Source organism: Trachypithecus francoisi, unplaced genomic scaffold (genome assembly GCF_009764315.1).
Source record: "Trachypithecus francoisi isolate TF-2019V2 unplaced genomic scaffold, Tfra_2.0 Lachesis_group16, whole genome shotgun sequence".
NCBI classification, from domain to species: domain Eukaryota; kingdom Metazoa; phylum Chordata; class Mammalia; order Primates; family Cercopithecidae; genus Trachypithecus; species Trachypithecus francoisi.
The window spans coordinates 36021093-36035103 of NW_022681461.1; the positions used below are offsets into that span (position 1 = coordinate 36021093).

At 44.7% G+C, this 14011-nt stretch overlaps 1 protein-coding gene across 3 annotated transcripts in view; it reads left to right on the top strand.

The window, feature by feature from the left end:
* The first annotated feature begins 10370 nt into the window (after positions 1 to 10370).
* UHRF2 (ubiquitin like with PHD and ring finger domains 2) overlaps positions 10371 to 14011 on the top strand; it is a 100352-nt gene continuing 96711 nt past the window's right edge. For all 3 annotated transcript variants that reach the window (XM_033237301.1, XM_033237302.1, XM_033237303.1), the window contains exon 1: positions 10371 to 10861. In XM_033237301.1, the coding sequence (XP_033093192.1) occupies positions 10709 to 10861 (153 nt within the window). In that variant the 5' untranslated portion in view covers positions 10371 to 10708. The remainder of the gene's footprint in view (positions 10862 to 14011) is intronic.

Genomic DNA, 14011 nt, shown 5'->3' on the forward strand with positions numbered 1-14011 from the left:
ATACCACCAATTTCTCCACTCCCCAAAGCTTTTACTTCTAACACTATGAATTACTTTTGCATATTTTTGAACTTTACATGAAGTTAATCATACAGAATGTGCATTTTTTACTCAGTGTAATGGAGAATAATTCATGTTGTGGTGTGTATCAGTAGTTCATTCTTTTTCATTGCTATGTAGTATTCCATTATGTAAACATACTATAATTTGCTCATCCATTCTCATATTTGTAGACATTTAGGTGGTTTTCAATTTGGGCCTATTACAACTAAATCTACTACAAACATTCTTACACCTATTTTATCAGACATATGCACTAATTTCTATTGCATGTATAACTACGAGTAGAACTGCTCCTAGAATAGGTATATAGAAACTACCCAGCAGGTTTCCAACTTGGTTTAATTAATTCACACTCCACCAGCAATATATGAAAGTCCCCGATGCTCTATATCCTTGCTAACACTCAATATTATCAGCCTTCTAATCATTAGTACTTTCTAGCGGGACATATATTTCCTTGATAGTGATATTTAGGATCTTTTCATAGGTGTGAAGGCCATTTAGATGTCCTCTTCTGTGCAGGGCCTGTGCCTATTTTTTCTCTGCCCGTCTCCCACGGAGCCTATTTTTAATTAGGTTGTTGTTCACCCATATTATTAAAATTGTACTTATTTGTGACACATTTTAAGAAACTAAAGACAGTCATCCTTGGGTTTACAGGGTATTGGTTCCAGGACTCCCATGTATACCAAAATCTGCACATGCTCAAATCCCACTATAGGCCCTGTGTATATTTGAAGTCAGTCCTCCATATAAGTGCATTTTGAGTCCCTCCAATACTGTACTTTTTATCTGTGTTATATTGAAAAGGAAATCTGCATATAATTGAACCAATACAGTTCAAACCTGTGTTGTTCAAGGATCAACTGTATTGTGATTTTTTTAAAAGCAATTTTTATGAATTGCTATTCATAGCAATTACCATTAATTTTAAACAATCAAAACAATAATCCCTAATGTCTTTCACTATGACATATTCTGAGGAGTCACTCAAGAAAGTATATAGTTTTCCCTTAGCTAGGCTTAGAAAAAATTATACTGAGTCACAAAGGTTGAGGTAGATCAGAGTTTATCAGCATTAACTGGTCATCAGTATCGGCCAAAAAGAAAATTCAGCCTGAGCCAGCAATTGTATGAAACATACTTACAACAATAATCTGTGGTAGACCGAGGGATTGAAAGATTATGAAAAATAGAGGACAAGATGTTACCAAAGCTATAAAAGGTTATCAGTGGGTAATCTATGAATCAATTATAATTAGGGTTAGGAAGAGATGGTGTTTTAGATTAATTATAAAGATGACCAGGACGGGCACAGTGGCTCACACCTGTAATCCCAGCACTTTGGGAGGCCAAGGTGGGCGGATCACGAGGTCAGGAAATTGAGACCATCCTGGCTAACACGGTGAAACCTCATCTCTACTAAAAATACAAAAAATTAGGCGTGGTGGCGGGCACCTGTCTGTAGTCCCAGCTACTCGGGAGGCTGCAGCAGGAGATGGCGTGAACCCGGAGAGCAGAGCTTGCAGTGAACCAAGATGGCGCCACTGCACTCCAACCTGGGCGAGAGAGCGAGACACTATCTCAGAAAAAAGAAAAAAAAAAAAAAAGAAATGCAAAATTAGCCAAGTGTGGTGGCGCATGCCTGTAATACCAGCTACTCAGGAGGCTGAGGCAGGAGAATCACTTGAACCCGGGAGGAGGAGGCTGCAGTGAGCCGAGATCACGTCATTACACTCCAGCCTAGGCGACAGAGCAAGACTCTGTCTCAATAAATAAATAAATAAATAAATAAATAAGATGACCATAATTATTCCCCTCCCAATATACACACTCCTTTGCATTGAGACTTTGCAGCTCCTCCTATCAAGAGGAAGAATCAATTTTCCCTCTCCTTGAATCTAGGCTGGCCTTGTGACTTGCTTTAGCTGATAAAATCTGTTGAGGTGATCCTGTGCCAATTCCAGCCTTGGACCTCAAGAGGCCTTGTAGGCTTCCACTGGCTCTCTTAGAACCCTATCCAGTCACTGTGTGAATAAGTCTAGGCTAGACCCACATGGTGCACTGACAGATTATCTCGGGTAAGAAACACTCTGCCAGAAGATCCTGAGATGTGCATGGAGACAAGTTTGACGGTTTATAAATTGTATTGCAATTTATAAAGGAAAGCATCTGAGGATGGGTTTGGTGGCTCACGCATGTAATCCCAGCACTTTGGGAGGACGAGGCAGGTGAATCACTTGAGGTCAGGAGTTTGAGACCAGACTGGCCAACATGGAGAAACCCTGTCTCTGCTAAAAATACAAAAATTACCCGGGAGCAGTGGCACACACCTGTAGTCCCAGCTACTTGGGACACTGAGGCAGGAGAATCGCTTGAACCTGGGAGGCAGAGGCTGCAGTGAGGCGAGACTGTGCCACTGCACTCCAGCAGCCTAGGTGAAATAGCAAGAGTCCATCTCAAAACACAAAACAAAACAAAAAAAACTTGAGGTCAGGAGTTTGAGAAAGCATTTGAGTATCAACAAGTGCAAGGAAAATTCTGCCCACCTTTTTATAAATGCATTTTTGTTGAAGCCCTGAAATCCTTGCCTGCCTGTTTAGCTTTATTAATGTCATCATTTTATTGTATTATGATGGGATTTGTTTGGATAATTACTTAGATAATTTGTTGCATTTTGTGTATATTACCTTATACCACTTAGTAGAAAATAGAAAAAGTGAAAGTACTGCTTATAATGACAGTGCAATTGGGAGCAAGATGGACTCATTAAGTTTGCCAAAAGCAATAGTCAGCTGGGCACAGTGGCTCGTGCTTGTAATCCCAACACTTTGGGAGACTGAGGCAGAAGGATTGCTTGAGCTCAGGAAATGGAGACCAGCCTGGGCAACATGGTGAGAACTCATCTCTAATAAAAATTTAAAAAATTAGCTGGGTGTAATGTGTGCACTTGTAGTCTCAGTTAATTGGGAGGCTGAGGCAGGACGATCACCAGGGCCACATAGCAAAATCATATCTCAAACTAAACAAAACAACCAAACAAAACCAAAAAGCAACAGTCATTAGTTTCAACCTAATGTTTATTGGACAAAAGATGATCTACTGTGTATTCAAGAATTAAGGAGGCAGAGGTTGCACTGAGCTGAGATCACACCATGCACTCCAGCCAGCCAGTCAGAGTGAGATCCTGTCTCAAAACAGACGAACAACAACAACAACAACAAAAACAAAAACAAAAAGAAATGACACCATGTGACTTTCAAAGCTAAGCTATACACAAAGTCATACAACTTGCACTTTGCTCACTAGAATTCTCCCCCTTCTTTGACGTCTTCAACCATCATGTAAGCAGTCTGACTGCCCCTGAGGTGGCAATTCTGTGAGACTGTCCAAACTAGCCTACAGAGAGAGACCACATGGAGAGATCCTGAGACTTCTTAAAGAAAGGAAGAGACAGAGGAGAGAGGACAGAGGAGAGACAGAGAGAGAGAGAGAGAGAGAGAGAGAGAGAGAGAGAGAGATGGGGCGGGGGGTAGGAGGGAGAAAGAGAGAGAGAGAGACCTAGCTAATTCCTAACGATCCTTGTCCTTGTTCTTCCAGTTCTGCCCCCATCTGATGATACTGGCATGAGAGACCTTGAGTCAGATTCAGGCTTTTAAACTGAGCCATTTCTGAATTCCTGCACCACAGAAACTGTGAGAGATAGTAAAGTACTTTTATTATAAATCTCTACAATTTTTTTGCAAAGTAAGTTGCATGTGATAGCCTAAACAGAAGTTGAACCTTAAGTTAACCCTATGATTAGGATGTTGAACCGTAACTGATGTCCAAACACAAAATTACAACAAATGTAAAGATCTAATTGTCTTTCTTTTGTGATTCTGGAATTGAGTAACATCTCATTCTGTAAAATAGAATGGGTGTTCCGCCAAGCTGAGCAGAGGGGGTTGGCTTTGTAGGCAAAGGGCTGAAGAAAGCAGAAAGCAGAAAGCAGATTGACCATTTCAAAGTGCCTTTCCTCATAGGGTTAAAACAGAGTGAATTTTTTTTTTTTTTTTTTTTTGAGACAGAGTCTGGCTAGAGTGCAGTGGCACGAGTTAGGCTCACTGCAACCTCCAGCTCCTGGGTTCAAGCAATTCTCTTGCCTCCCAAGTAGCTGGGACAACAGGCGTGTGCCACCACATCCAGCTAATTTTTGTATTTTTAGTGGAGACAGGGTTTCACCATGTTGGCCAGGCTGCTCTCGAACTCCTGACCTCAGGTGATCCATTTGCCTTGGCCTCCCAAAGTGCTGAGATTACAGATGTGAGCCACCATATGTGGCCTAGAGTGAACTTTCTTATCATGCTGGCTCAGGTAAACTGGGGCCCCTCTGGTGGCTGTGTTGCTATGAATTTCCTGGTTTATTTATTTATTTGAAAACTAGCCCCTTTCAAAGTTCAGTTTTATTACGTAGCACTTAGCACAGGTGACTCCATGCTGGTTTGGTCTGGTCTGCTGGGGGTTAGTACAGGATCAGTCTAATAATTTTTTTTTTTTTTTTTTGGAGACAGTCTTGCTCTCTTGCTCAGGCTGCAGTGCAGTGGCATGATCTCAGGTCACTGCAACCTCTGCTTCCTGGGTTCAAGTGATTGTCCTGCCTCAGCTGGGATTACAGGCACAAGTAGCTGGGATTACAGGCATGCACCACCACGCCTGGCTAATTTTTGTATTTTTAGTGGAGATGGGAATTCACCATGTTAGCCAGGCTGGTCTTGAACTCCTGACCTCAAGTGGTCCTCCCATCTTGGTCTCCCAAAGTGCTGGGATTACAGATGTAAGCCACCGGTGCCCAGCCCTCATAAATTTTGTTAAACACTGTCGTCAGTGTAAGAAATGAGCTAATTGATTCAAAGACGCGCAGAAACGTTCGGCAATAGGAAGGACAAATTGCAGAAGGCAGAGGAAGGCATAAGATTGAAAATGGGGATACATTGCAAGTCTTTAGTGAGAATCCCAGGTCCCCACTCCTACCTGAGCCATCAGATTGTCCAAAGAACCAGGGTCACTCACTGCAGAAAATAAGTTTATTCTTTGGACAAAGTTCAAAGTTCTTTAGACAAAGTTCAAAGTTCTTTGGACAAAGTTCAAGGGGAAGCCTCCAGAGAAACAAGAGGGTCAACTAAAAGCAAAAGAACACTGGCCAGCAAGGAAGGAGACTAGGGGTTTAAACAATAACACTCTTTCATTGGTTACATGTCCTCGTGCAAATCATTTCACCATTTCTTAAAGAGAAGTTTAGACCAGAATGAGCTCTAAAGTAGATTTGCATAGTAAAAATACATGATTATATTAAAAAGAAAGAGCACACCTTTTAAAATATGACTAATTTAAGTAATGAGCAACCATATGAAGTGCTTTTTAGCCAATGGAAATTCTAGTGCATTTCTTGTAACATGTAGTCCTTTCTAAAATAGCATTAGAGATTATAATCAAAATCCTCCAGTTAAGAGAATTTAATGGTTTCCCCGCCCCATGGGACCAATGATAAGAGTATGGAACAAGATATAGGGAATGGAAAGAATATGCATGCATCTAGGACTAGTGACTGCAAATATGTTACAACCCCTAAACCCAAAGCAACAGGGGAGGGAAAGACAGGTTACCAGAACATGGAAGAGTGAGTCATTTGGAACAGGTCACCTGAAGAGGACAAGTGACATTATGTGAAGGCAAGAGACAGTCTGATTTGGTCTTTCAGGGAGAGAGTCACGGGAATATCCTGATATCATTCTCTTCGCATCCTGCAGGTTTTTGTCTGTGCTCCCTCCCCATTGGTCAACCTCAGTTGAAAGCTTGAGGTACTGCCTCTATATTCTTCCTACTCTTGGACTCTAGGACTGCAAACGGTAGAGAGTGGCCCTGGAGGAGAAAAAGGAAGACATCCAACATAAAAGGGCAGATGAAAAGGTATTAATCATAGCTTCAGAGGATAGGTTGTAATTCACTTTTAAAAAATAAGTTACTGGCTTTGAGACAGTAGTTAAAAAACAAGACATTCTGAAGTATAAGATTCTGGAATTTGTTCCACAATCAACCTTTTTCTGTTTCGCCTCTTGACTTGAACAAATACTGGATCATGAGTGATGGTACAAACTTTAGTATTTGCTTTTCATCCATGTAAATAATTTCTCTTTATTTTTCCCTGTTCATATCCAAATGGTTTCAGCTACACACTTGGTAGTAAGGCACGATATGCCACAACTGTCTTGGCTGAGCACAGTGGCTCATTCCTGTAATCCCAACACTGTGGGAGGCTGAGCCAAGTGGATCCTTGGAGGCCAGGAGTTCGAAACCAGCCTGGCCAACATGTTGAAACCCCGTCTCTACTAAAAATACAAAAATTTGCCAGGCATGATGGTGTGTGCTTCTAATCCAGCTAATTGGAATGCTGAGGCACAAGAATCGCTTGAACCTGGGAGGCGTAGGTTGCAGTGAGCCAAGGTTGCACCACTGCACTCCTGCCTGGGCAACAGAGTAAGAATCCATCTCAAAAACAAACAAACAAACAAACAAACAAAAAACCAACTGTCTAATATTGTGGGTTTTGTCAGAGAACTATTTTGTCTTTACAACTGGGCAGATGCCTAAGAACACAACAACAGTATTGTAGGCAAAGAGAGAAAACAGTACATAGTACTACGTGGAGAAACACAGGAACGGTGTATTTTGTTACATATAGAATTATTACTTGCAATTATTTGTGTATACCCTAAGTTGCCTACTGCATATGTAAATTTATGTTTCCAGATGTAATTCATTTGGTGCGCAGGACAAATACATCATTTTTGAGTCTTACATCTCTAAACTCTGTCCTAAACAACATAGATCGTTTGGGATCTATACACAAATCCTATACAGTCTCAGTAGATACCTAATTTTGAGACAGTAGTCTTATCCCCACCCCGCCCCAGTTCTCCATTAAAGCCCCATCACATTAAGAAAGATAAATCTCATAAGAGTGTGTACAGGAGGTCTTAAAAAGCCCCTCTTTAAGAACTTTCCTATCTCTCTTCAATATTTCAAACTTCTGTTTCCAGTGGTCAGTTAGACATCTCCAGCCAGACAGATGCTATATTTCGGATGCATTTCAAACGCAACACAGCCCATTTGGAACTCACTATATTTTCCCAACTTGCCTCCTCTTCAAGTTTAGAGCATCACCATCTGACCAAGCCATCAATTTAAATCTCCTAAGCTAGAAACTTGGGAACTGTTCTCAACATTCCATTTTCCTCATCTTTTATATCCACAATCCCACAAGTTTTACATGCTCAATTTTCTAGAATACTCTGGAATACATCCTGTCCTCTCCTACTTACTGCCACTAATTTCACCAAAACTGACACAATTGCCTCCTCCCTAAACTTTCTGACAGTAAGTTCTCCTCCTCATCTCCCTCTTCCTTACTTTTTTCCTAAGGCATCTGTCCCGATTCCTTTTGCTATTATTTCAAATGCATATTTAATTACATCCATCTACTCCTTAAAAATCTTAGTTTTTCCCTGGGGCCCACAAAAATCATCTGCTTTGAATGCTAATTTTCACACGCTGCCTTTCTCTATTTAGTCAACTATTCTCCGATTTGCAGTCTTTTCAGACCTGTGAAAATGCATACTTTTTGTCTTTGTTTAAGCACTCTTTCCTCTTTGGGTATACTCTGTTTATCTAAATCTTCTCTATAACAACAGCACTAAAATAATTTATTGTGTACTACTAAGGAATAATATGCAAACCACTTTACATTCATGAGGTTATTTCAAGCACCATTTTACATTGAGGAAACTGAGGATGTAATTTGTACTAGATCACATTTTAAGCAAGCAGTAAAACTGGGATTACAATTCCAGTCTATCTCAATCCATGAACTGAACATTTAAATGCTGCCTCCTACTACTATGTATCACATTACTCATGTCAAGTTGTACAGTTATGTTTAAGCTTCCAGATCATTCTAGTTCCCCTTTTCTTAATCATTCTAGTTCCCCTTCTCTCATCTCTAATCATGGTTTGCACCAACATCAGTGTTTGGTACTAAACTATTCTTTAATATTTTATTTTTGTTAAATCTTATCTCAACTAGATTGCAATTTGTGAGAGGTAATTAAAAAAAAAACAAAAACAACGTTACTCCACAAGGCCACAGAATAACCTTATAACAGTAAATAGCATAACCTTATTTTTTTTTTTTTTTTTTTTTTGAGACGGAGTCTTGCTCTGCCGCCCAGGCTGGAGTGCAGTGGCCGGCTCTCAGCTCACTGCAAGCTCCGCCTCCCGGGTTCATGCCATTCTCCTGTCTCAGCCTCCCGAGTAGCTGGGACTACAGGCGCCCGCCTCGTCGCCCGGCTAGTTTTTTGTATTTTTTAGTAGAGACGGGGTTTCGCCGTATTAGCCAGGATGGTCTCGATCTCCTGACCTCGTGATCCGCCCGTCTCGGCCTCCCAAAGTGCTGGGATTACAGGCTTGAGCCACCGCGCCCGGCCAGCATAACCTTATAATAAATGGTTTTGCCTTACTGGGATAGGTAGTAAGTGTGCTTTAGGTAGATTTGGTTTGTGCAGATGTAATTGCGGTTTTTGCCATCGAAAGTAATGGCAAAACCGCAATTACTTTTGAACCAACCTAAATATCTGATTCACATATGTAATAAATACTCGATATTTGCTTTAATTAAAATAGGTCCAGACAAGTGAATTACATTTAGAGGTTCTAGTAACTGAAATTTTCACAGGGGCAGAAAACCAAAATATGTATGTGCAGTTAATTTTTCTGTCTCTCCTGTGTTGGGCCATCTTTTTTCTCTCTCTCTCTTCTTTTTTGAGATGGAGGCTCACTCTGTTGCCCAGGCTGGAGTGCTGTGGCGTGATCTTGGCTCACTGCAGCCTCCGCCTCCCAGGTTCAAGCAATTCTCCTGCCTCACCCTCACGAGTAGCTGAGACTACAGGCACCTGCCACCATGCCCAGCTAGTTTTTTAATTTTTGGTAGAGATGGGGTTTCCCCATGTTGGCCAGGCTGGTCTAGAACTCCTGACCTCAAGTGATCTGCCCACCTCGGCCTCCCAAAATGCTGAGATTACAGGCCCGAGTTACTGCGCTCGGCCTTTCTCTTCTTTTTCATGATATACTACTGGTCTTGTCTGTGCTTGTAATTATTTTCGCTGTATATTAGTTTATTACAAAAAAAAGATACTCTTATCTTTACGGGAATAATTAGCACCGATCTGAATATTCAAGTTACCAATTTTGGCAAATATGAAGTCCAAGTTGTCTTGGTTTTCTTTTACATCCTGTCTCCCTTCTTGCGAAGACATATTTTCATTTAAAATAAATCCACTCACCCCTACCCCAACTCCCCAGCTGTAGCAGGGAAGGATTAAGAAGGGGGCGGGGGAAAGCCCTGTTAGGTAGCGCGGCGTTGGGCCTACTTCTGAGAGTTTAATCCTAGTAGGGTCTTCGGAGTTCTTTCTTCGGAGCCGCGTAGCTCTGCATTATTTAAAAATGTTTTCCGCAAACCCGCAATCCCTTAGGCCAAAGGCACCCCTAACGCGGAAGGTCTACGAACGGAAATATCCCGAGCTAGAGAGCGGCCTTTCCGGCAGCAGCCCCGGCTCCTCCAAGGCCGGAGGGTCGGCTGGGAGCGCTGCAGGTCAGAGAGGGCGATCCCAGCGGGACCCGCGGCCTGAGGCTGGGCCTGGGGCTGCCGCCCCCTCCAGCCGACGGGAAACCCTCGGAAGTGGGTTTCCGCGCGAAAACAGCATTGTGGCCAGGCAGGAAACGCGTTCGCGAAGCAGGAGGGCCCCTGGGGCCTTTCCCGGGCGACCCGACCTGCATGGCCGCGTGGCGGGAGCTTTCCTGTTGAGCGCGGTGGAGCGCCCACGTTTCCTGCAGTTCTTTCTCAGAAGTTTAGGCCGCACCCGCCCGCGCCCCCTTTCCACGATTATACAAGAGCACGCCAGGGTTTCTTATTTTTGGTGTGTTTTTGAGACCGAAGACTCCTATCCGCTAAGCCTAAGGAGACGCCCGCCCCCTCAGCCCTGAAATAAGGCCTCAAAACGGCAACCGATCTGGGCAGCCACGCAACCGCCCGAAACCCAAAGGCTAGAGGGCGTGCCCAGGGGCCAGGTGCAAGCGGTGGGGAAAGTAACGGCTTTTGGTAGCCCCGCCCCTCCGTCCCGCCCTCTCCGCGCCTGCCCATTTTCGTTCCCTCGGGTCTGTAACCGTCTCTCGGGCCGCTTCCTCTTTAAGGCGGAGCCCGGCGTGGATCTCGCGAGATCCGGTTTGGCGCCGTGACCTCCATGTGGGAGCTCCAGCTCTATAAGTAAACACTCTGCGCGGCGCAGACATGGCCTCTTCCTCTTTTTGAGGCGGTGTCTGCAGCAGCGCCTCAGAGTGGTTCCGGTCGTTTCTTCTCAAGTCGGCTGGTAGGTCGTGCGGACTGAGAGTCGGCGCCGCCTGTCGGGCCCGGCGTCCGGTAGGTCCAGTGCGTGCGCTCGCCCGCCTGCCGCGGAGGGCCCGAGCCGCAGGGGAAGCGGCGCGGGCCGGGCGGGGCGCGGCGCCCCGAGCGCAGGGGGAGACAAAGGGGACCGGCTCCTCTCTAGGCGCCAAGATGTGGATCCAGGTTCGCACCATTGATGGCTCCAAGACGTGCACCATTGAGGACGTGTCTCGCAAAGCCACGATTGAGGAGCTGCGCGAGCGGGTGTGGGCGCTGTTCGACGTGCGGCCAGAATGCCAGCGCCTCTTTTACCGGGGCAAGCAGGTGAGGCGCGCCCGCCGCGTCCCTCGCGAATCTGGGGGCTGGAACAGCTGGGCTCCTCTGGACGCACGGGTCCCAGGGCTCGGTGCGCCGCGCTCTGTTGTCACCTGGCTCCGCTGCGGGTGGGCAGCCCCCGCGAGGCGCAGCGTGCGGGGCCCCGTCCCGCCGGGTGGGAGGGAGTGGGTCCCTGCCAGCCCGAACTGGAGGTGCGCCGAGCGGGGTCAGGTGAGGGCGTCCGGGGCGCAAATACCTCGCCGTTTGTTTTTGGTAGGACAGCGGCCGTAGGCACTGGACGCCCAGGTCCCTCGCTTCCCGCGCTCGGCGGGGTCTGGGGCCCCCAGAGGGCGGGGAGGGTAGAGGGCTCTGGCGGCCATGCCTCCGCGCGGGAGACCAGGAGAGCTGGCTGACCCGGCTGAGCGTTCACCTCGCTTCTGTGGCTCTTCCGCGTCTTCGGCTCCTAAAAGGGGGAAAAGTCAGGCATTGAGTTCTCAAGAACCATACCTCTGCTTCCTGACTGTGGTAGAGAATTCGCGCAAACTGAAGATTCGAAGGGTTTCCAGAACTTCTCGTCCCTCTTCCTCGCCGCCTCTCCTAGGTTTGGAATGTCTCGAGGGAGGTTAGAGACCTGGGCATGAAGCAGCTGTCGGTTTAACCGGGTGCCGAGTTTACGACTGCCCAATATAGGCCAGAGTGAAAAGGAGTATAAGACTGTTTTGCTCTTCTTCTCGCCTTCTAATACTCATCTCGTTCACGCTTTTAGCACGGCACGGCAGCATAGCCAGCAGTGCATACTTGAAGGCTGTCTGTGGGCACCTCTGGTATTTTTATGGTCTGGCCAGTCTAAGATTTTTTTTTTTCCTATTCCACAAGTCTGTTACAGTCTATACCCCTAGCCACTCAGACCCATCATATTTTTCTTTGTCTTCATGTTTTTGTTAATACACTAAAAAGTTGGCATCCTGAATTGATAGACCACAGTTTGGCTCCAATCCTGTGGTTTGAAATAAGTGTAGCTCTTTGATTCGGTAGAAGTAGCCTACAGTCGGTAGAAGTAGCCTACAGTCGCAAACTACTTAAAAGGAATATTTTCCTCCCCTTCACAGGCTTAGTCTTCGAAGACTGTCCAGAAATTTCATAGTAACAAATTACACTTTGGGAAGGAGAGAGCTGCTTTTTTTCCCCCCGTTTCTTTCTCTCTTTAAAATAATGTTATAGCACCTTTGATTTGTGTTTGCAGCCAGTTTTGTACTGACTCCTTAGTGTTTGACTTGTAAAAACAGGTATTTAGTTGTAAGCTTTGCTTTTGAAATATTTGTACACTTGTTAATTACTACCTAGATTTGTTTTGCTGTGCCTCAGGTGGCTGATATTGTTTCCTTTCGATCGTAAGTGAAAAGGCATGTAATCATCTGATGCCTTTTATTTTCTAGCTAGGGACAAATAGTACATGAATTCCTAGGACACTGGTGATTTCAGCACCAGAAATAGAAATGAAGGATGTTTCTGGGTGACACCCCTAAAATCTTTATTATCAAATATACTAAAATAATTATCACGTATGGGATTGGGTTAAATTCAAGGCAACAAAGTAGACTTTCAGTAAACCTGGAAGCTCATTCCAGATTCCAGGGAAAACTGATGATAACCGTTGAACTTCTCTTCCAGGATCCTCGTGGGTAATTCAGTACTCTGGTTTCTTCAGCCCAGTGATAAACCAGTAGGGAAGAGGAATAGACCTTTGGTGCCAGCCATTAACTTGGAGACAGAAAAGGAAGGTCATTCGTACCAGCTGTGTGTTCGCTTCCTTAAGGGCTGACAAGTAGCTACGGCAAGAGTGTTCTTTCTTGGTCTTTGGAGCTCCACAGATGAGTTAGCCTGCCTGTAGCAGGTAGCTACTGGATTGGCATAACAGAAAGTCCCCATCCTGTAAAATACCATGTCCTCATTGGGAAAAGGTACCCCTTCTTCAAAATGCTTTACTGCCACGTAGTGAAAAATGTCATAAATGGCAGACAGTACATTTATTTTTGTTTAAGTGGACCCGCCCCACATACTACATTCATGTGTTAGGTTGCAGCTTTTAATCTTTGGTATGTATCAGAATCTCTTATGGATATTTATTATAGATGTTCAGCTCACCCCAGAACTGCAAGTAGTTGAATTTAACAAGACCCCACGGGAGATTCTGATAACACCAGAGTTTAGAAAATGAATGTTGAGAGATAGTCTCCTATTAGTCTCTTACTATTCAAAGTATGGTCCCTGGATTCTCAGGACTAGCAGCATTGGCTTTACCCGGAAACCTCACGCCAGACCTACTGAAGCAGAATCGGTATTTTAACGATCTCCAGGTGATCTGTATGTAAATGAAGTTGGAGAAGCAGTGTTAATTGACTCCCCCCCTTTTTTTTTTTAGCCGAAGTCTTGCCCTGTCGCCGGGCTGAAGTGCAGTGGCGCGATCTCGGCTCACTGCAACCTCCGCCTCCCGGGTTCAAGCGATTCCCCCGCCGCAGCCTCCCAAGTAGCTGGGACTACAGGCGCGCCACCACTCCCGGCTAATTTTTTGTATTTATTTTAGTAGAGACGGGGTTTCACCATTTTGGACAGGATGATCTCTATCTGGGACCTCAGGTGATCCGCCCACCTCGGCTTCCCAAAGTGCTGGGATTACAGGCGTGAGCTACCGTGCCCGGCCTTGACTCCACTTTTGAGTGTCAAAGTGGAAACCTGCAATACAAAGCTATAAGTTCTGGTTAGAGTGGGATAACATTCTGTGAACGTTCTTACCTGGGAAGCTGAGTTTGAGGAACGCGGGGATTGGGTCTTTTCAAGGAAGAGTTACGTTGGTGGATCTCTAAATCATTTGAGAATCCAGAGCTTTTCCTATTTTAAAGGATTCCCTCTCCTGTCATTCTTTCACTCCTTACCGCTGTAGAGATGGCCTTAAAATAGATAATAATGTGGGGCATGAACCATAGTTGAAGAAAAAAGTTGCCCCTCCCCCTTGGCTTTCACACAGAATATAAAAGTCCTTGCTTGTTTAAAGGAATATCGATGTATATATTATATATGATGTATATAATATATATATTATGTGATGGATACATGAAAGTTATTAACTTATCCCTTTACTGGCAGCACTCGTCAGTAGTT